The sequence below is a fragment of the Palaemon carinicauda genome, chromosome 24 (genome assembly GCF_036898095.1).
Source record: "Palaemon carinicauda isolate YSFRI2023 chromosome 24, ASM3689809v2, whole genome shotgun sequence".
In the NCBI taxonomy this organism is placed as follows: domain Eukaryota; kingdom Metazoa; phylum Arthropoda; class Malacostraca; order Decapoda; family Palaemonidae; genus Palaemon; species Palaemon carinicauda.
This window is the reverse complement of record NC_090748.1, coordinates 64,585,456-64,606,486: the sequence shown is the minus strand read 5'-3', so window position 1 is coordinate 64,606,486 and position 21,031 is coordinate 64,585,456. Positions and strand designations below refer to the sequence as shown.

At 43.2% G+C, this 21,031-nt stretch overlaps 1 protein-coding gene across 4 annotated transcripts in view; it reads right to left on the bottom strand.

The window, feature by feature from the left end:
• Positions 1 to 778: 778 nt before the first annotated feature.
• The window catches only part of LOC137618128 (uncharacterized), a 226,530-nt gene continuing 206,277 nt past the window's right edge, over positions 779 to 21,031 (bottom strand). For all 4 annotated transcript variants that reach the window (XM_068348144.1, XM_068348145.1, XM_068348143.1 and 1 more), the window contains one exon: positions 779 to 3,351. In XM_068348144.1, the coding sequence (XP_068204245.1) occupies positions 1,045 to 3,351 (2,307 nt within the window). In that variant the 3' untranslated portion in view covers positions 779 to 1,044. The remainder of the gene's footprint in view (positions 3,352 to 21,031) is intronic.

The following is a 21,031-nucleotide window of genomic DNA, read 5'->3' as shown; positions in this document are numbered from 1 at the left end:
TAAACTGAGAAGTGTTATTATGGCCGTCATCCTCAGTTACCGGAGTTACAGAAAGCAATGGTAAAGAAAGATTGGAGTGGGAGAGACCATGCGTTGCATGAGGAGACTTCCATTCCTTGCCCTTGAGAAAGGGAGACGTAGAAGGGGATCTATCTTTCTTGGACTTCTTCCAGTGGGCATGATGATTCTCCCACTGGGAGGGGGGCCATTGCAAGCAAAATTAACGTGGTGAATTAAAAGAACACCACTTATCACATCAGTTTGGGCATAATGGGTGCAGATGTACTCCATCCGACTCATGAAGATTCCACATAGGCATCCTTGAAGGCCTATTGATAACGTCCCTGGCTGGTGATTGCCAGACTAGGGTTTGAGTCCTGCTCAAACTCTATAGTTTCTTGGGAGTGTGCTAATCCAGCATGGAGATATGGCTGGTAATGTTAAATCGCTGCCAGTTAGACAATTTTTCTTTTATGGGCATAGCAAAACAACTTATGAGTAAACCCATATAAATGAATCAGGAGTTTGTATCCACATAAGTGGAAGTTTGTATCCGCATAGGTACAAACTATGGGCTGGCATAAGTAAAAAATTGATTTAATTGATATAGAACTATTCCTTGAATAAGCAATTTATTATGACGATATACCAACAATAACTAAGGTGAAAGTGGTTTCATTACCTTTATGCAAATAAATTTACAAGAAATTGATGAAAATATCCCAGAACTAAATAGCCTACTTCTACTTAGGATGACCTTTGGTAATAAGAGAAAATATTTCATTCACATATATTTTCCTACAATATGCAGTGGACAAACATCTTTCAATATAATATAAAAATAATTAAGCTTCCAAATTTACTCACTTGGTGCAGTACAATATAAACAGATGAGCACTATCAATCTTGCATGTTCTATAACATATTTATCTTATTGTAAAGCATTTGAGCAAACTAACATATCACATGAATTCTAACATGAATTTACTACTATCAATTATACTATTTACAATAATTTCAAATTAAAGGTTTTGGAGGGTTTCTTTAAATACTATAGTCATGAATAATAACATTAAAATTATTATTTCCAAACTTGTTTAACAGAGTCTTGTTCTTCCAGCTTAATCCAGAGAAGACAAGCTCTGGTGTAAATGACTCAACAAATTTATGGTGAGAACGAATGCCGATTACGCTAAAATGATGTTCTATGTCTTCTAGAGAGGCCTTTTCATATGAGCATTTTGAACAATATCTTTTATAGACTGTGTAGAGATCACCCCTCATAATCAAGTTATGTGGCTTGCCAGTGAAACAAATATTTGCTTTGATGAATTTTCTAAATGACTCAAAACCATCATACATAAATAAGGGTCTGACAAGGATCCAGTCACCAAATTCATCTTTGTAAAAATTAATTTTACTCTGATACTGAGGGTAGCGTCTGATATCCCTAAGCAATACTCCTGAAACTAATCGCTTTGGTTTACCTCTCTCTCTCAAATAACTCATCATAGAGTTATTATCTTCAATGGCACACTTCACCTTTTGGTTTTCAGAGTCATGGTCTAAATACGAGTCAGGCTCTTCAATTTTGATTCTCTTTCTTGCGATACCAAACATTTCCGTGTTTAGTTTCTGTAGTAAAGAATTCCATTTACATGTTACATTTTGATCAGGAGAATTGAAACCCTCAAAAGTACTTTCAACATCACTGCCCTCATGACTGAAATGAGCATTCCTAGGTGGTAAATAAGTCCCACTTGAGTGATCTAACAATTTGCTGACATAATTTCTTTGCAAGTCAGAATCACTGACAAAATTACTATCTAATTCACTCAAATAATTTCCAGGTATCTCATCCTGATCCTTTTCTCTTTGTGTACCACATAAATAATTTTCATCTTTTTCTCCAAAATTATTAACATCATCATCCCACTGTTCAGAATTTGACACATTGTTTGTGTTCCTTGCTTGATTTTCTCTTAGAGGAAGATTTGATTTTTTCCATCTAGTTTCATTACTCAATGCACTATTTGTTGGGACGGTCATAGTGATCACACTACAATCTCCTTTCTCATTTACATACTGATCACTACCATAGTCCTGAAGTCTCTCACAATTCCCCTTATTCTCAATCTCCACTTCATAACCAATCAAATTTTCCTTTTCTGGTCTTTTAATAGATTTATCAAAGTTTTTTTCAAACCTTTTCTCTGTTCCTGTATCCAAGTAACCATCAACTTCACAAACCCTTATGTTCTCTAGCTTGACTCCAACAACCCAGCGTTTTTGTTTGGTTGCTAAAACATTGTTACTTAATTCTCCAGTTCTTTTAGGTTTCTTATTTAAAGAACTCATGGTACTGCTGTTTTCTACCTTAGCATAATTCATAGAACCATTGCCTTCAACGTCAATAAAATGTTTGTTTTTTACATAAGTACGGTTACTTTTGAAAGTACACCTATCGTTAATAGGACTGCCACTTAACAAATTCCATTGGTCACTAATATTACCTTGTCTAGTATCTGCACTCCTTGGCACTTCATACAAAGTTGGTCTGTTACTGACTGACGTATCACACAATAATTCAACATTTTCATCTACATACAGGGGTGCAAACTCTTCAGGTAGATTTTCTATATCTGTATCTAGAGAACTTTCAGCAGGAGTACATATTTTTTCCAACTGATTCCCTTTTAGCAATGAATATTGATCTGTTATTTCATTATTTACAGTAACATCCAAGAAATCATCTGTTTTATCATTATCCACCAACTCCTGATCATCTTTCTTATTTGGAAAACTCGAGTACTTAGGATAAACTCCTACATGTGATGCAACATCGTTAACTTTTCCATTCCTTTCAGCTACATCACTTACTGAAATACTTGTGTTTTCAGGAGCTTTGACACAATACTGATACTTTTCTACTTTATCATCTTCAATTACTGTTGACTCTGCACCATTGGTTTTGGTATTAGAAAGCAGTGTGGTAGCTTCATTAATCTGTATTGCCCTTATATCCTTATCCTTTTTAACAATGTTCTTCAACAGCTGTACACCAAGGAACACACAACACTCGCCACCACCTGCATGTTTCAAGTCAATGCATTTTATGTTGGCAGATATCAGAGCAGTTTTCATATCTAGCAAGGAAGCTTTTCTTATGTTACGTCTCTTGCAAAATTTCTGGTAGAACATTTCTAATTCTTCCTGGGTGGTACAATGCTCTTCTTCCAGGGTAAACACCAAGTATAAATGAGAAAATCTGATAAATGATTTATATCTCATGTTTCTTGGAACATAACTGCTCAAAGAAAGCCTCACAGCTTGAGTTTCCAAACCACAAACCTGAAATAAGTGACAATTATATATTTAGATCCATAGATATTAATGTACTATATTTAGATACAAAGAAAAAACTACCGTAACTAAAAGTAACCAAATTGAGCTTCCTAATTCTTAAATTACATTTTAAGTGTTACTCACAAAACCTTAAAATGAAGAAATTATGTTGCCTTACAAATTTTAGACACTTAGGTTTTTGAATAATTATCAAGGAACTTTCTGAGAAAAAACACAATATACTTGCATTAACAGAGAAAACCCTCCTGACGTGGTACAGAATCAAATAAAAATATCAACAAGAATGGGCAACCAGGTACTTCAGAGTCAGAAGAGTTATTCAGCCTAATATAATTTAGCAAGAGTACTCCTTCATTAAATTAATAATGTTAACTATCACTACTTTTATTGTCATTTAAATGGGGAGAATATCAAGGCCTACGAGTTGAACTCTATTTTTACAGTGGCGGCCAAAGTACATTTGGAAGGGAATATAAAACATAAAATCTACATGATAAAATAACAAATTTGGAAATAATTTGTATTGTTCCTAACTATATAAACCTTTAGTTCTTTATATAGGAGATAGATTCAACATGAACTGGTTTTCAGGCCATAAAAACATTTAGCAGAGTGGTAGCCAACCACCTGGCGGAAGCAGGGCAGAGGGGGTGGTTTAGCGGGAGGCACTCCTGCCATCACTAGCACACTCACTAGCTCAACGCCTTTTGATTGCATACAGGACCTAGTGGGGGAAGGTTTTGGCAGGAAAAGTATGTGTAAAAAACTACAGATTTGTATAGTTAGGAAAAATACAAATTTCAAAATTTGTCAATTTTTCCAACACAAAATACAAACCGTTCTTTACGTAGGAGACTTACCTATAGGCGGGTGGGAGTCTGTTCAACTGGCTAATAACTTGCCCAGGGATTGCTACACCCAAGCTTAAGGAAGCATAGGATAGGGGCCCTGACAAATTGTGAACCTATTGGTCTTATATCAGAGAGGTCGATGGCCTGCACATTTTAATGATCAGTGAGGGACCACTCTGTGACTATACCTAGATTTCTTTATAACCTCAGGTTTAACATTATACACCTGAGACACAAACCACTCAAGTCCCCGTTGCCAGATGTATTAATATGGGAACCATGACATTTTCAGACAAATTGCAAAGAATGGGGCTTACCTGCAGTCGATAAGAGCTAGCTTGCAGGGCATCGAATGCTGTACCCCTAGAGAGGGGAAGATAAAGAAAAGGGCCAGTCATTCCTTCACATTCACCCCAGACTATAACTGTAACCTCTGCTTTCGACTGACTGCTAATTGTCCTATAAGGAGCTAAGAAAGCTAAACCATTTGCTGAGCAGCCACCACAAGGGCTAGACAAAACTTGTCAAGGGAACTGTCTGTCACGTCTTACAGGTAGTGTGTGGTGAAGGTTGTCTAATAATTCCACACGGCCACTTGTAACACCTGTGGCACGAAGAAGTTCCTTTTGAATGGCAGGGACATGATTATGCCCCTGACATCATGATCTCTGGGCCATTGCTCTTGATAAGAGGAAGGAGTGAGGGCGCAGTTACTGACCTGCTTGATCCAAGGTAAAGCTGTGTTTGACATGACAGTGCTGACAAGCAGCCGATTGTTATGTTGGAGAGCTCATCTTGTACGCTTGAGGGAGAACCTTCATGGCTTACTTTCCGTAGATTCGCAATCCGAAACAGCCTGATCCTGGAATCCGCTACGGCCGGATTTTGAGTCTTGGCAATAAAATCAGGAATGAAACCGAGAGCAACCTGTCCCCATTTCTTTCAATAGGCGAAGTCGTAAGAGAGACCATGTAACTTGCTGGCCCCCTTTGTAGAGACTAGGGTAAGAAGGCGGACCATTTTAAGGGCCCAGTAACAATCTGACGCTCAACTCAAACAGTTTACAGGGAGCTCCTTTGATGGAAGGGAGGACTCTGACCAAGTTACAAAGAGGGGTCTCACTTTTGGCTGAGGGCCAGATAACTCAAAGCTCCGTAAGAGGAAATAAGTACTCCTTTCAGTCTAAAGATCTAGCTCAAGACTGAGTGATAGCCTTTTACCACTGAGACTTAACAGATTTTCCTCTCGGATATAAAAAAAAAACTTGGCACAACTTCCTGCACTAATAGAAATAAATTTCCACATAACACCGAGATCAAAATCTAGTCTCTTTAAAAGAAAGGCAAGGTCGCTATCAATCATGCTACCAAAGGTTCTTGAAGAAGTCAGAACTCAAGTGCTAACTGTATTTAAGGATTTAACTGGTGAGATGACAGTTGTTCATTCTAGTGAATTTTGCCCATTTTTCCTACCTACACAGTGATCCAACTGATAACTTTTAATTCAAATGACCTCTATTGTATCAGTACGGATGAAAATCAACATACTATCATGCTCAAATAGAAATAAATTTCTACCCCATACTGGGATTAGAACCTAGTCTCTTCAAATAAAAGGCAAGGTCACTATCAATCATGCCACCAGAAGCTCTAAAAGAGGTCAGAACGTAAGTGCTAACTGTACTTCAGGATATACCTGGTGACCCCACAGTCTTTAATACCAGAGAGTTAACCTGATCCACCTGGAGTATAATGTTTCCTGATGATATTTACATATATACTGTATAAAATATATACTCTCCTGTGTACAGTCGCCCCTCGTTAATTGCGGTTTCTTGCTTTGCAGTTTCGGATTTTTGTGGCCAAGAAAAGAAAAAATTGTGATGATTGTTTACCCAACATTAAGAATTTGATTTCTAATGGTTGGCAACAGCATTGAGATGGCCAAGAACAATGCAATACAGTACCTATTAAATGAAAATTCTCAGAAAAATTGCGACAAAATTCAAGCTGGGCAATGATTTCAAATAGCCCACGCTCCTTTACACTGGGAGCGCTGCGCGCCACTACTTATCTCTACACCCAGCTGGTCCTAGCTCTTTCTGTACAGTGTGTATCCATTTACTGCAGTAAAAAATTACAGCTATACTTGAAATAAACCGGATTTTGATTAAACTGGTGTTCCACTTGGATGTATCAAACAATAATGCATATAATACTCACATTTTAGTATCGTAATTACAATTAAAAACATAGCAAATTATAACCTCATGCATTAATTATACTCAAATCAGCTGATCAAATCTGCATGGTCCATTGTCAACCTATACAGTATCTCCGAATTTGTCATTTGTTCCGTAACTGGAATACAAAAATGCGCTATTTACTAGGGGCGACTCAGCCCGGGGCGACTCAGCCCTTAGGAGGGTGGACGTCCCTGTTTAGAAGTGTGACTGCCCTGGTAAAAGTTATTCAGAGTTTTTTGCAGGAAAACTGTTGTAACCAGGACTTTCCCAATACCAACTCGCTAGGGTATGGGGACACAACAGTATTAACTTAATACAGTACTAGGTACACAAGGGAGCATGGTTTACCTGCAGTGGTTTGAGGTCAGCTTATGCAGAGAACCCACGATGCTGATTTTCCCAAGAGAAGGGAGGATGACGAAAAGAATAAGAGCTAGTCAAACCTTTTCATTCACACAGACTAAAACCGGGTAACAGTGTCCTCAACCTTCTGCTACTTGTCCAATAAAGAGCTTGAGGTATACAACCAGCTGTTGTGCAGCCACCACAGGGCCGATATAGAATGTATCGAGCCTCCTGTGGGTCACGTCTTGCAGGCAGTGGTCTATGAACGTTTCCACACCCACAGCCTGTAGAAACTGCATCACCGAGAAGTTTCTTTTGAAGGCCAGGGACGTAGCTCCGCCTCTGGCATCGTGGGCCCTGGGGCGACTTGGAGGAGGAGGGTCCGTATTCAGGGCATGGTCTATGTCCTTGCAAATCCAGGCAGAGATGGTTTTCTTAGTTACCCTCCTCTTGTTCCTCCCTATGCTTAGGAAAAGTGCAGACACACAGGGATGGGCTGTTCTCTTGAGGTACAGCCTCAAACTCCTCACTGGGCAGAGTAAGAGATGATCATCGTTATCAGTTACAGAGTGGACACTCGAAATCCGGAAGGAGTCGAATCGGGGATCTGCTACTCCCAGATTTTGAGTCTTGGCTACAAACTCAGGGACGAAACTGAACGTTACCTCTCCCCTTCCATTGAATGAGCGATATCGTATGAGAGACCATGAAATTCACTAAATCGCTTAGCCAAAGCTGAAGCTAGTAGGAACACTGTCTTCCAAGTGAGGTGGCGATTTGTTGTCTGGAGTAATGGTTCATAGGGAGGTCTCTTTAGAGACCTGAGAATTCGAACCATGTTCCATGGGGAAGGTCTCACTTCAGACCGAGGACAGGTAAGTTCGTAACTCCGTATGAGTAAGGAAAGTTCTAGCGATGAGGAAATATCCATTTTGTTGAGTCTAAGGGCTAGGCTTAAGGCTGAGCGATAGTCTTTCACCGCCAAGACTAAAAGGCGTATTTCCTCACGCAAATACATGAGAAACTCCGCTATTGCTGGAATAGTCGTATCGAGAGGAGAGATACCCCTTCCACGACACCAACCACAGAAGACCTTCCACTTTGCCTGGTAGACTGCTGCTGATGATTTCCACAGGTATCCACACATCCTGCTTGCAACTTGTTGCAAAAACCCTCTCTGAGTGAGGAGATGCTGGATAGACTCCAGGCGTGAAGTCGTAGCCAAGCTACGGCCTTGTGGAAGATGTTGGCATGTGGTTGTTTGCGTAGATTGTGTCGTGGATGGAGTTCTCTAGGAGACTACGTCAGGAGGTGCAGAAGGTCCAGAAACCATTCCGCATGATGCCATAGTGGAGCTATGAGTCATTGAGAGGTAGACCGATGTTCTGGCCTTGTTGAGTACCCTCCTCATCAGATAGAACAGGGGAAAGGCATAATCGTTGATGTTCTCCAACCGTTGTTGGAATACATCTTGTCAAGAGAGCCTTGGGGTCTGGAACTGGGGAGTAGTACAACGGGAACCTGAAGTTCATGGCCGTTGCAAAGATATCCACAGTCGGAGAATTAACAAAGTCAGAACCTTGTTGGTTACTAGATGATCCAAAGACCATTTGGTACTTACGATCTGAGATGCTCTGCTCAGGATGTCGGCGAGCATATTCCGCTTGCCCGGAATGAAGCGTTCCGATAGTAGTATCGAGATCTCAGAGTCTCTACTGCTAGATGGGATAGGGGCTGAAAAAGGGTACCTCCTCGTATGTTGATGCAAGCCATTACTATGGTGTTGTCGCTCATCACCACCACTTAGTGGCCCGCCAGGAACTGGTGGAACTGTTGAAGGGCCAGAAAGACGTCCTTCATCTCTAAGAGATTTATGTGGAGTACTCTTCTCACTCTGACCAGAGGCCTGTGGTCAAGTGGTGCAGCACGTGCCCCCGCCCCCCCCCCCCTTTTTTTTTTGAAACATCTGAGAAGAACATCAAATCTGGGGGAGGACGAGAAGATCCACTCCCTTTTGTAGGTTCTCATTGTGGAGAAATAGTTAGGAAAAATACAACTTATTTCTGGAATTATTATTTGTTATCATTAGTTAGGTTGAACTTCATGCAGTAGCATATGTTATAACATTTATGTATTGTTGATTGATCTATAGTCTATCTCTATTGTTGATTTGATCTATAGTCTATCTCTAAAAGAATTCTTTTTATTACAAAGTGATAGTGCCCTGCACCCAGCAGGGATTATAGGCTAGTTGGAGAAGTTGCAATAGAAAGTTTACTCAAAGCCTGTTTCGTTGTTATAACTTCTTCCCGTACACTGATGAGTGATTCAAGCATGCCCTACTACATTGTGATGTATATATAATTGAACTTGAGAGCAAAAACATAATTATGCGTATACTGCTAATATAACATGAGTTTCCCTTTACTGTTCAGGCAGATAATGAACCACAGTGTTGCAGGGTTCTCCTTTAAGCTTGAAGTTTTTTTTTATATCACAAGCTTGGAACTTTCTCTGGATAATATCTATCTTAACTGGAGAGGCTCTGTCTTGGTGTTAACAATTAGAAAATTTACATCACAAACCAGATAGGGCTTTATCCTGAAAAAAGGACTTTTATATGTTATACCTTTTTTTGTGTGTGTGACTTTGTAATCAATAGGAGTAGCCTCAAAATATGAGTATAATTGGTCTCGTCTCTTATCCATTTTCATGTGTGTAGAATAACCATGACATACTGTGTATCACTGAGGATTGTAAGTTTTTCTTATACTACAAAATTTGTTTTGTCTTTCTGATATAAAGGTGAGAATGTATAGTCAGATTCAATGTGCAACCTTGTTTTATAATCCCTTTGATCTTGATGCAAGCTCATTCAAATTACATTTGAATTTAGTCCAAATAGATACACTGTTAGGTGGGCCTTTGTTTATACTTGTAAATGCAGATAAAGCTTTTAGACGACTGATTCCTATGAGGCTCTGCCTGGATATATCTATGTCTCTGCTTATGTTTTTTGAAGACCTGACTTTTCATACTACAGTTTTTGTATTTTTTTTCCCCATTTTCTTATAAACTAAGTCCCCTTGCCCAGTATAAAATCAGGGGATGGTGCTCTAGTTCCCTTGACTTTTTACCTGTTGCCGAGATTTCTGGATTTGATCTTTTTATGTACTGATCGTTGGAATATGGTCGGCACTCGAACACTAGGTAGTCCGCGTGCTACATCTGGCTCCAGTCCGCAAACCACTACACCGTCTGACACCCACCATTCGAGGTCCGTCCATTCCGCTGATCACATGGGGATGAAGAAGTCCGGGGAGTTGATGGCCTGATTCCACCGGGACTTGAGTAGCTACTGGAGAGATTTCATCCTGAGGCGACCGTAGGGAACTAGACAGGCCACAGATGAAAGGTGTCCAAGGAGACGTAGCCAAGTCTGGACTGGAAGTTCTTCTGTCTGAGAAAAGGTCTTGCGACCTTTCTCAGCCAAATTATCCTGTTGACAGATGGGAAGGCTTTGTGGAGATTGGTGTCTATCATTATGTCTAAGTATACCAGTCTCTGCGTACGAAGCAGGGCGGACTTCTCGAGGTTTACCATGATCTCTAGATCTTGGCAAAGCCTCAGAAGTTTGTCTCGGTGTTGAAGAAGGGTTGCCACCGAATCCGCTAGGATTAGCCATTCGTCCAGATAACAGAGGAGACGGATGCCAATCCTGTGTTCCCAAGATGATACTAGGGTAAACACTCTGGTGAAGTACTTCCTTAAAGATGGATAGATTGGGATCTGGAAGTACGCGTCCTTTAGGTCCAGTGTGCACATGAAGTCCCGTGGTCTTACCGCTTGTCTGATGGTGTCTGCCATCTCCATGCTGAACAATTTGCTAGACAAACTTGTTCAGAGCTGAGAGGCCGATGACGGGTCTCCTGCCTCCAGACACCTTTTTCACAAGAAAGAGTCGACTGAAGAAGCCTGGAGACTCAAGGACCTCTTAGAGAATGCTCTTCTTCAACAGGGTCTGGACTTCTGCCTGGAGGGATAGCCCTTTTGCTGATTTCATTGTAAGGGAGTCTATTGACACTAGATTCCTGATCAGGGGAGGGAGAGATGTTGTGAACGGGACGCGGTACCCTGAACGAATCACGGAGATTGTCCAGGGCTCCGCCCCGAGCTGCTTCCACCTGTCCCAGCAACTTTGTAGGCATCCCCCCACAGGTGGACAAGTGGGAGGAATGCCTTCCCTAGCGTTTGCGGCTTCAGCCGCTCCCTCTAGTACCTTTCCCGTCTTTGTTCGGAAAATGCTTTTTAGACACCCTTGACTTCGCTGCTGTCTTGTTCGTCCCGATCTTTGTTGGACGGGACTGCTGTGGAGCTGGTGGTTTATAGGGCTTGGATGTCAAAGCCCTATGGAGGAGGGAGTCCTGGTGGGACTTCCTCCATCTCTCAGCAGTGTGTTCACATCCTTCTGCTCAAACAGAGAGGTCTACTCTAAAGAGTTCCTGTGCCTGGCGATCTCAGCATTTGGGACCTGGTGGAATCTCTCAGACACTGCATCTCGACGTTTCAGGATGGTATTTGCCCATAGATTCCCAACTTGATGGGCAAGAAACTTGATTGTGCATATGCCTCAGAGGAGGAAAGTTTCCATTGCTTTCCTGGTGCATTCCTTGGAGAAATCCTCGGTTCAAACCAGCACTCCCAGGGCCCCCAACCACATATCAAGCCATGAAGTAGCCTACATGGCACACACGTGACCTTCTCCTGGTTGAGGATCTCTGCTGCCGAGAACGAGACCTGACGGCTAGAGAGCCTCTCTAGAAAGAGTCCCTTAGTGAGCTCTTCCAGAGAGTGATGGAGAGGAAGAACTGGATGTGGCTTGTCCAAGATCTCAAAATACCTCCTCTGCTGGACGCAAGGAGGTGGGAGAAGCTTGGCGGTAGAGCTCGAACGTTGAGAGGAGAGCTCGGAGAGCTGCTGGGCGATCTTAGCCACTGGTCTTAGAGGGCTTCTGAGTGCAGAAGACATGGTCTTAAGACTCTGTCTTTGCCCTCTCGTGGGGGTATCTCTGGGTCCGAAAACCCGTTGAGTACCCCAAAGTCAGATCCTGCCAGAATGCATGTTCTGATTCTTTTTGTCCGCCCTCCAATGTGGGACTAGCAGCAAAGTCTCCTACCCAAGGAAGCTCCTCTCGGGGTGGGTCGTGAGCATGCCTAGAGTGATTAGTGGCTTCTGTAGGCCTGAAGGTCATTGAAGAAGACTTCGGTACAGTCTTGGAGTCCTTAGATTCTTTCCAAGGAAGGAGGTAGGACTCCATCGAAGGCAGGATGAGATCGTCCCTCCTGACTTCCGTTGGGAGTGGAGAACTCTCTGTGCGAGGAGAAACTTCCTCCGAAGGTGGAAGGGAGGAAGTTCGGGCCTCGTGCAACTCACTTAGCAGAGGTGAGTTAGGAGAGTGTCCAGCGGGAGAGACAGAAAGGATGGGCCTTGAAGGACTAACCGGAGTTAGCCTCACCCTAGGGGATGGGATTGTGTCTGAGACTCATCTTTTCCTTTTCATGGGGAGAAGAAGCCAAAGCTCCTCGCGGTAGCCCTGCTGATGCTGTTGGAAGGAAGGTCAAAGACGAGCGTGATGACATGGTACGCCCAAAGGCTTGCACTACTGCTCTGACCATGGCACCGAACTAGGGTTGTTTGCTGACAGACGCACTGTCGGACAGATCCCATTAAAGGAAAAGAACCAAAGGTTCCCTGTTAGGAGTCTCATCTGATGTTGGTGGTGGGTCCGCGTTTGTAGGACGAATCTTCGGGATCCTGAACCCTTCTGCGATGCCTTTCCCTTTCCCCGGTGGTCGTGCTGTAATGCGTTTGCGGGGAGAGGAGTGATGTGATGGTGACCTGTCACAGTCTTTATTGTGACGTTCCTTGCATATTCGAGCCAGTAGAACCTGTTCAGATGGTTTGTGCAGTAGACCAGGAGAGCGCTGGCGTGCTGGGGAGCGTTGCCGAGCCAGAGAGAGCTCGCGTGCAGGAGAGTGATGGCGCGCAGGACGATGCTGTGCAGGAGAGCGCTGGTGAGCAGGAAACTGAGAGTACGCAGGTGAGCATGGGCGCGCAGGTGAGCACTGGCGCGCTGGCAAGCCAGAGAGTGTTGAAGTGCAGGAAAGCACTGGCGCGAAGGGGAGCGCTGGTGCGCAGGAGAGCGTGGGCAAGCAGGAGAATGGCGCTGTGCACGAGTGCGCTGTCGCATAGGAGAGAGCAGTTGAGTAGGAGCGCGCTGATGAGTTAGTGAGCGCTGATGAGTCGGAGAGTGCTGTAGCGATGGCCAGCGAAGGTGTACTGTGAGCTGGCAAACGCTGGCGAACAGGAGATCGCTGGTGCATTGAAATGTGCCGGCGAGTAGGCAAGTGCTGAGGCACCAAAGGGCGTTAAAACGCTGGAGAGCGCTGATGCTCTGGAAAGCGTTGATGTGCTGGAGGGCACTAAAGAGATGCTGGCGAGTGTTGGGTTGCAGCTGAACGCTTAGAGGGTGCAGCACGAACAGGAAGATGATGAATCGGTGACAGGAAAGGTGAAGGCAGGTCAGCAATTTGACGTGAAGGTTGAACTGGAACTGGGAAGTGCCCTTTGGAAGGGTAAACATCCACGAAGGGGGATCGCGAGTGCTCCACAGAAGAGTCAACGACCGAAGTCGGATGACTAGCTACAGTGTCGTCAGGAGAAGGTCCAGGAACAGGCCAAGGTCGAGGGCCGGAAGACGACTGAAGCGGAGGCTCCTCTGGGGCAGATGTCTATGAGAATGAGGCTGAAGAGCCGAAGAGGTGGCTTTTCACCAATGGTGAAGGGCCACCTCTAAGGCGAAGCAGAGGGCGAGCTCTGCGTCGAAGATGCCCTCTGGGAGCCGGTGGATCAGCAAGCTGACCTAAAGAAGCAGCAGGAGGAGAAATACTCGCAGGAGATACCGAAGAAAGACGAAGTTCCCCCCTCGAAACAGTTTTGAAGGTGCAGGGGCGTCGGCAGCCGCCAAAGACGACGCCTCCAACACTACCTCGTCGACACACGACAGAGAATCTTCCTCCAAAGTTGAAGACAGCTGCGCACTAGCACCACAGATGATAAGGCGCAACAAGGAGTCCTTGGAGGGTGGACCCAGAAGCCACAAGGACACCACACCTGTACAAAAGGAGATACAGACAAGGCCTCACTCAGGGGGAGAGGTGGGGCCGCTTGAGGTAACACATCATCTTTAACCAAATGTTGAATTAACACGTTTAATATCGTCTTTCTTCTTGGAATTTTTAACATTAGGCTCACAATGTTTGCTTGAACGCACTAAGCTAGATTTCTTGAGATCACTTAACTTCTCAACTTGTGGATCCTCACAAACTTCGTCAAAAAACCCAGATGCATTAAACTCTGACATGTTTGCTGGCTATTTTATACTGTACAATTAACAAATGTTTATTCCACAAACAATGTTTGAATTACAAACCGGATAACAAGTCAGATTTCCGGACAGGCCCCCAATTCTGTTACGTACAACTATTGTACACAACGTAGATTATGCAAAATCTACTCATAAAGTTTACTAAACAATAGCAAAACATTAACAGCAAAATGAAAACAATAGCCAGCAAACAGAAAATAAAATATTTAAGATTTACCATAAATATTTACAGAATTTCAAAAAAATTCACTGAATACTCACGGCACTCTAAAACTAAATGACATGCATAATTCTTACTAAGTAGGTCGAGTTGACTTTCCAAAACTTCTATGCAGCGAGGGACAGATAGCATTGAGTAGTTTCAGATACAAAGTGTTGACACAAAGAATCAGAGCTTCTATCTGATGATGAATGATTTTTCATCAAACTTCTTTGCTTTCTTCAAAATACTTTATCATTGTGTGTAGTCACTAAACTCCAGTCACAGAGGGTGTAGTTGAAGAATGTCTCCAAACACGAGCAGTGTTCAGTCAGGTCTCTCTCGTCTCTCTTCCTTCTGTTCATCACTGGTCCCTTATATACGCAGCACCAATGCTCTTGAATATTCGTGATGCGGTAGAAGCATCCGGGACTAGCATACACAACATGACACCACACGACGAACCCATTCTCAACTCATCTTGCACAGAATAGCTCTCGCTTGTCAGACAAATGGCGCCGAAGTAGAATCGAGAACTTTCGAAGTTAAACAGTGATATTTTCGATTTACAATTACATTTACATATATAAAAATTAATTGTTTTATTCTTACATTAACATATACAGGTAATCGCCAACTTACGACGGAGATAGGGACCGAGAGACTCGTCATAAGTCGATTTCGACGTATGTCGAACTAAAAAAAGTCATATTTTATCAATATTTTCTTACTGTATATCATTATTTAATTTTCTTGTTCCATAGTATATCTTAAGCTCTAATAAATCCTCATTGTATTCTATTTTTCAATTTTGGAAACATTTTCGCAGTCAACAATTACCAACTTTTTTGTTTACCTATGGTTGAGATCAGCTGTGCTGTTGATCTGACGGTCCAGCATTGCAAATACAAATGGCGTATTGTTTATATAATTACTTAATTTATTTGAAATATATTCATGATGAATATTTCATACAGCACCAATATGTTACATGATATCATAGTTTTCATATACTTCGTTTATAGCCATTATTATTAACCATACAAATATGCTCTCCCTCTTTTTCTGTGTGTGTACGTGCGTTCGTACGGGTAGTTCGTTTTTAAAGTTTTATGCAGTATCTAAATTTCAATTTATTAATAAGCCTTAATATTTCACTAAAAATTATTGTGTTTAATGGCAGTTTATTAAAGCATGTTTATGTGCTACTTTTCAATTTTGGGAGCATTTCAATATTTAACAATTACTTTGGTTTTACTTTCTGTAGCCATCAGCTGATCTCCAGGTCATGCTACCGTGCTGTGATTATGCGCACAGCATTGTTTATGTAATCTTCTTGTTAAAATATCTTCATAATTAATATTACATAAGAATTAGTTATCATATGAATATGTTCTCTCTCTCTCTCTCTCTCTCTCTCTCTCTCTCTCTCTCTCTCTCTCTCTCTCTCTCTCTCTCTCTCTCTATTTTGATTTTTAATTCCCTGTTAAATGTTCACATTTCTTTGAACATTATTAGAAATTCTTTGTATTATTACTCAATGTTTCGATTATGGGGATATCAGTAACACATCAAAAGGAAATCACTTGATTTGCCATTCGCCCTCCGCAAGAAATATGACGTCATCAGACTATTTTTCTTAAATTTATGGTAAGTAATACTATTCTCATAACTCCGAATACAAACCCCTAAAACTCTTGATATCGTTACTCGGTGTTTTGATGATGGGAATAATGTAATAAGATTACTCTGCAACATGATGAAAGGAAATCCGTCGGTTTTCCAGCTCGCCTTCTGCCAGAAATATGATTTTTTAGGGCGAAAAAATCCTGAAATGCAGGTTATTGGTTCTCAGGGATGAAATGTAACAGCCGACTTCTGCACTAGATTTGAGGAAACAGCTACAGTTTCAATTCTAGAATTAGAGGAAACCAGTTGTTTTTGGGCCATTTAGGGGCCACTACAGGAGCTGTTCCTTTACAGAACACTAGCTTGTCGAGGAATTTTGGCAGGACATTGGTTGGTGGAAGCAGATATCTTCGATTCCATCCGTACCAGTCGAAAGACAAGACGTCTATCACTTCTGCTTAAGGTTCTCGTAAGGGGCTACTAGTTCTTGTTGTCGCTCGTTGCGAAGAAGTAAATCTGCAGTTCCAGGACTTTTATCAAGAATAAAGGAGAATGCGTCTGCGTCTAGGGACCATTCTGTCTATCGGCTTTCCCTTGGATACAGCATCCGCCGTCACATTGCGGAACCCTCGAAGGTGAACTGCTTAATAATGCCATCTACTCTTCCTTGCCAAGCGGGGGGTTGGCTAACATCACATGGTTGATGTGAGGTGAACTCAAGCCTTGTCGATTAGACATATTACTATCATCTCGTTGTTGAGAGCCAATCTGATGTGGACTGTTCTGCGAAGGGATAGTCTCCTCAACGTCAGGAGGACTGTCATAGCCTCCCCGATGTTGATGTGAAAGTTTTTGAACTGGAATGATCAATTTCTTGCCCTTTCCTTTCATACGGATGGCCTCCCCGTTCTTTCAGGGAGGATTCCGTGTGTATCGCCACTGATGTTTGTGGTGGTTACAAGAATATTGTCTGTGCTAGGCTCTTATTCATTAACCACGGCCTCAATAGAGTGCGCAATCGGGTCGGTGTCAACCTTGTCGATCTCTTCGAGCGTTTGATGCGTATCTTCTCCAGACTCCTGGCGCATCCTTTGGCTGTGCTTCTTAGCACCGGGCCTGTCACTATTGCGAACCAGAGAGAGCCCAGTGCTCTTTCCTCTTGGCATTTTGAAATCCTCTTGTGTTGGATTAGTCTCCTGACAGATACCGCTATTTTTCTCCCCTTCTTTAATAGAATGGAGAGGTGATGTGACTGCAAGTTCCCATGGATTCACAACCATTGAAACTTGTGAGCTGGAGAAAAGCGAGACTTCTAGCAACTGGAACTGGATCACCTTTCCGGTCGCTTGCAGACAAGTAGTCTTGGATGCTGCCCGCACCCACCAATCGTCCATGTATGCTACTACCTGTACTCATTCGGAGCGCAGGTGCTGGACAATCGTGTCCGTGAGTTTTGTGAATACCTTTGGGTCTGTATATAGTCCAAAGGGCACGGCTGTGAAGACAAATTTTGTCTTCTGTAGCCTGAATCCTTACCTAGGAGGAGAGGGGGCGACTGACTGGTAGGTGCCAGTAAGCATCTGCCAGGTCTATTGAGACTGTGTACGCCCCTTTATGGTAGAAGGGTCCTTATGTGTTGCAATATAAGCATCCGGAACTTGTTGTTCTCAATGAACTTGAGTGGAGACAAGTCTAGAATGACTCTGGGTTTGTCCGAGACTTCGCTTTTCTCATTACCTTCTTATTCAAGAGTTCTGAGGTATATTCTTCCAATAAGGGGGTGGAGTGTTGGAAGAATTTTGGAAAAGTGGGGTGGATTTTTGTTCCATTTCCAACCAAGTCCATTTGTAATTTGGCTGCGGACCAGGGATTGAAGATCCAACGATCCCGAAAGTGGAAAAGCCTGCCTCCTACCTGGAACCCCTGGAACCTCTCATTGTTTAGAGGTTCCTGAGGACTTGTTTCCGTGACCGCGTCCTCCTCCACCCTTGGGGGGTTTCCGAAGGATCCTCTTTTTGGGCCCTTACCTTTGTAGGGCTAAAAGGTGGTCGAGTGCCTTTCAAAGCCTGAATTAAACACAGGTGACTGGCTACCAGCTGTTGAGGGACCATCTGGAAGGTGGTTTGCAGCTGGGCTATCATTTGAGGCACCGGGGTCATGGTCACGGTCGGAAATTGTGCAGTTCTAATGATGATTTCCTCTTTGAGGACATGCCCCACTTTTGAAGCAGGTTCCCATTCTCCGTGGTGGCTTTGGTAATGACCTCTTGGACCATTTCCTGTGGGAAAGGGTCTATAACCCAGACACATGATGAAATCAGTTTTCTAGGTTCGTGTTTCACCTTAGATGTGGCAAACACATGGTCTCTACCGGTCCTTTTTTGACCTGAGAAAAAACCTACAAATCCATTACAAGGGTGGGGGGTTACTAAAGGCCTGCACACACTTCTTAAGCGGTTCTGACGAGACAGGGAGGCGATAAGCTTATCTTTCGTCTCCTGTTCCCTTCTCAAGGGAAGGTTTGGCAACTTTGGAAGGTTCTCGTTAAACCGCTGACCTGCTATCTCCGGATCCAACTTTGAGACGGAGAAGGTTAGATGTACTTCTTTCCACTTCTCCTTGCAGGTGGGCATAGCTAGAGACCTTTCTCTAGGATTGGGCAGGGTTTGCCCTCTTCGACTGTTCTTCTAACACAGTCTAGGGCCTTCCCCGAGAGGGAGGAAGGCTCATGAGGAAGGAGCAATGACGGTTGGATGCTTCTTGTTCACTGCTGAGACTTTGGAGTTATTATATCCGGCCCCTTTCTGGATCTTGGTAAGGATGGCTTGGGCCTTGTCATGTTCGAGGAAAATGACTTCCTTTGGTATAGTCTCCTCGCGGGATGTAGGTTCATCTCGTAGTCTCACGAAGCAATCTGGGTATGCTGAAAGCTCTTCAAGGGGATTGGGCCCCAACTTCTAGGAGTTATAAAGCTTCCTATTCAACCTGGGCATGTGTTCCATCTACCCCCGGGGATTGGTTCGGAACAGTGAGGGAGTACAGATATCTTAGGGGGCTTAGCGGAGCCCGTGGAAGCGCCAGGCGTTTCCTTTCCTGTACCTCTCTTTTCTTCACTTGAGATCTTGCTTATTCTCCTCTTGTTCCTTCCGGAACAGTGTCAGCATCTGCTGGATCGACTCAAGGAGCGTTTCCCTCCTGCCGAACTGTCTAGCCAGTTGGGGAGTTGGGGTTGGAGAGGTTGACGGCATAAGTTAATAAGCCGGCACAGTGAGCTGAGGTACCTCAGTCATCGTCGAAACGGATCCTTCTTCCTCCATAGGTGGTTGAACCACTCCTTATACAGGACTTTCTTACAGTAGGTCCTGTCTGGTGTCAATGGACGCCTCTGGCATCGGATCTTGGTGGATGTCCAAGCCTTGTAGTGCCTGTTGATATCCGTGTCCACCGTTCGTTGGATAGAGGGAGGCTGGACCTGTGCCTGAGGCACAAACGTATTTGATTGAGCCTTAGGGAACAGTAGACACTTCAAAATTTTTTAGGTAGGTAAGGTCCCTGAAAGTTCTTCTGGAAACCTCATACTCACCTTTGTTGGGTTTCCCTTATTGTATCTCTTGACTCCATAGTACCAGGGATGTCTTTTACAAAGCCGTCGGTCAGCAAGGTCAAGCGATTGGAGTGACCTTTCGGGTCCCAGAACCTCAGGGATCCAGATACGATGCAGCAGGGGCATAAGACCCGTACATCGTATGCCCACAAACGTTCTTACTCTTGTGGTTACAGAACACCCCTGTACACTTCGTCATCAGCTCCTCCTGTAAGGGAGAGAAGGGTGAATGAGTATTAGGTTGTTTATATTATTGATATAATATATACTAAAAATACAGTTTTCAGTACCTCAGGGAACCAAATACGATGAAGCGGGGAGCATGAGACCTGCTCAGAGCTGCACACTTCACCTTGCCTTCCTCCTATAAGGAAGGAAAGAGTGAAATGAGTATGGGGTAATTTATCATACTGATAATTATTCACATGTAGTAAATAGTACTCATTACTATTATAATTATAGCTTAGGATAGTAAGCTAGAAAGGAAATAGGAAAGACACATATCTGTGTTTCCTGTCCAGGCAATTGCTGTGAACTCCCTCAATATTAATACAGTATTTTAAAATTTCCTTATTAGGAAAATATAGGGTGGAATAGCTCTCGTACGTAGAGCTGGAGTCAGTGTATACTAGCAATAACTCTACCACAAGTGAATATTAATACTGTAGGTTAAAGATTTTATGTTCTGAGGATCTAGGATACATCAGAATGTTGAAGGAATACTTCACTTCAACATTGCTTAGCAGTCTCAATAATGGCCGGTGAAAGGTTACACAGAATATGTTGGAAAATCATACTACGGTATATTATATACTGTAGTTTTCTAACTGCTGTATTTCTATACTGGAAGAATACTGGCTACTGTATAGTCTTATACTGTAGTTCTGCCGGCATACTACCGGCTAGGCTAGTACCTGGCAGCACTAGCCGACAGAGAAAGAGAAAGAATGGGATAGAATGGCTACCATATTATTATAGTTTAGTACAATAATGATTCCTCAGCCTTAAACATTGCCGGATATAAGACATGTCTTCTAGACCATAGGGGAGAAGGTGGCGGCAACTGTACTACCACTTTCGGTTGTGGACTAGGGAAGCCGGGCTTCCTATCCCGGCAACTGTGAAACCGGCAGTGGAATAACTAATCCCCCATCGGTAGAGTTGCCGACAACAAGACTGAATACTCTGGGTTACTGTCGTAATTCAAAGCCGGGATACTCACCGGCAAAGAGGATAGACAGAAACACTATCCCAGTCAAGCCAGAATACAGTACTTTATGGCAAGACCAAAGGTAGGGTTGCCGCCTAATGGCGGCACTCAGAGGGAAGGAAGGGTTTATAATTAA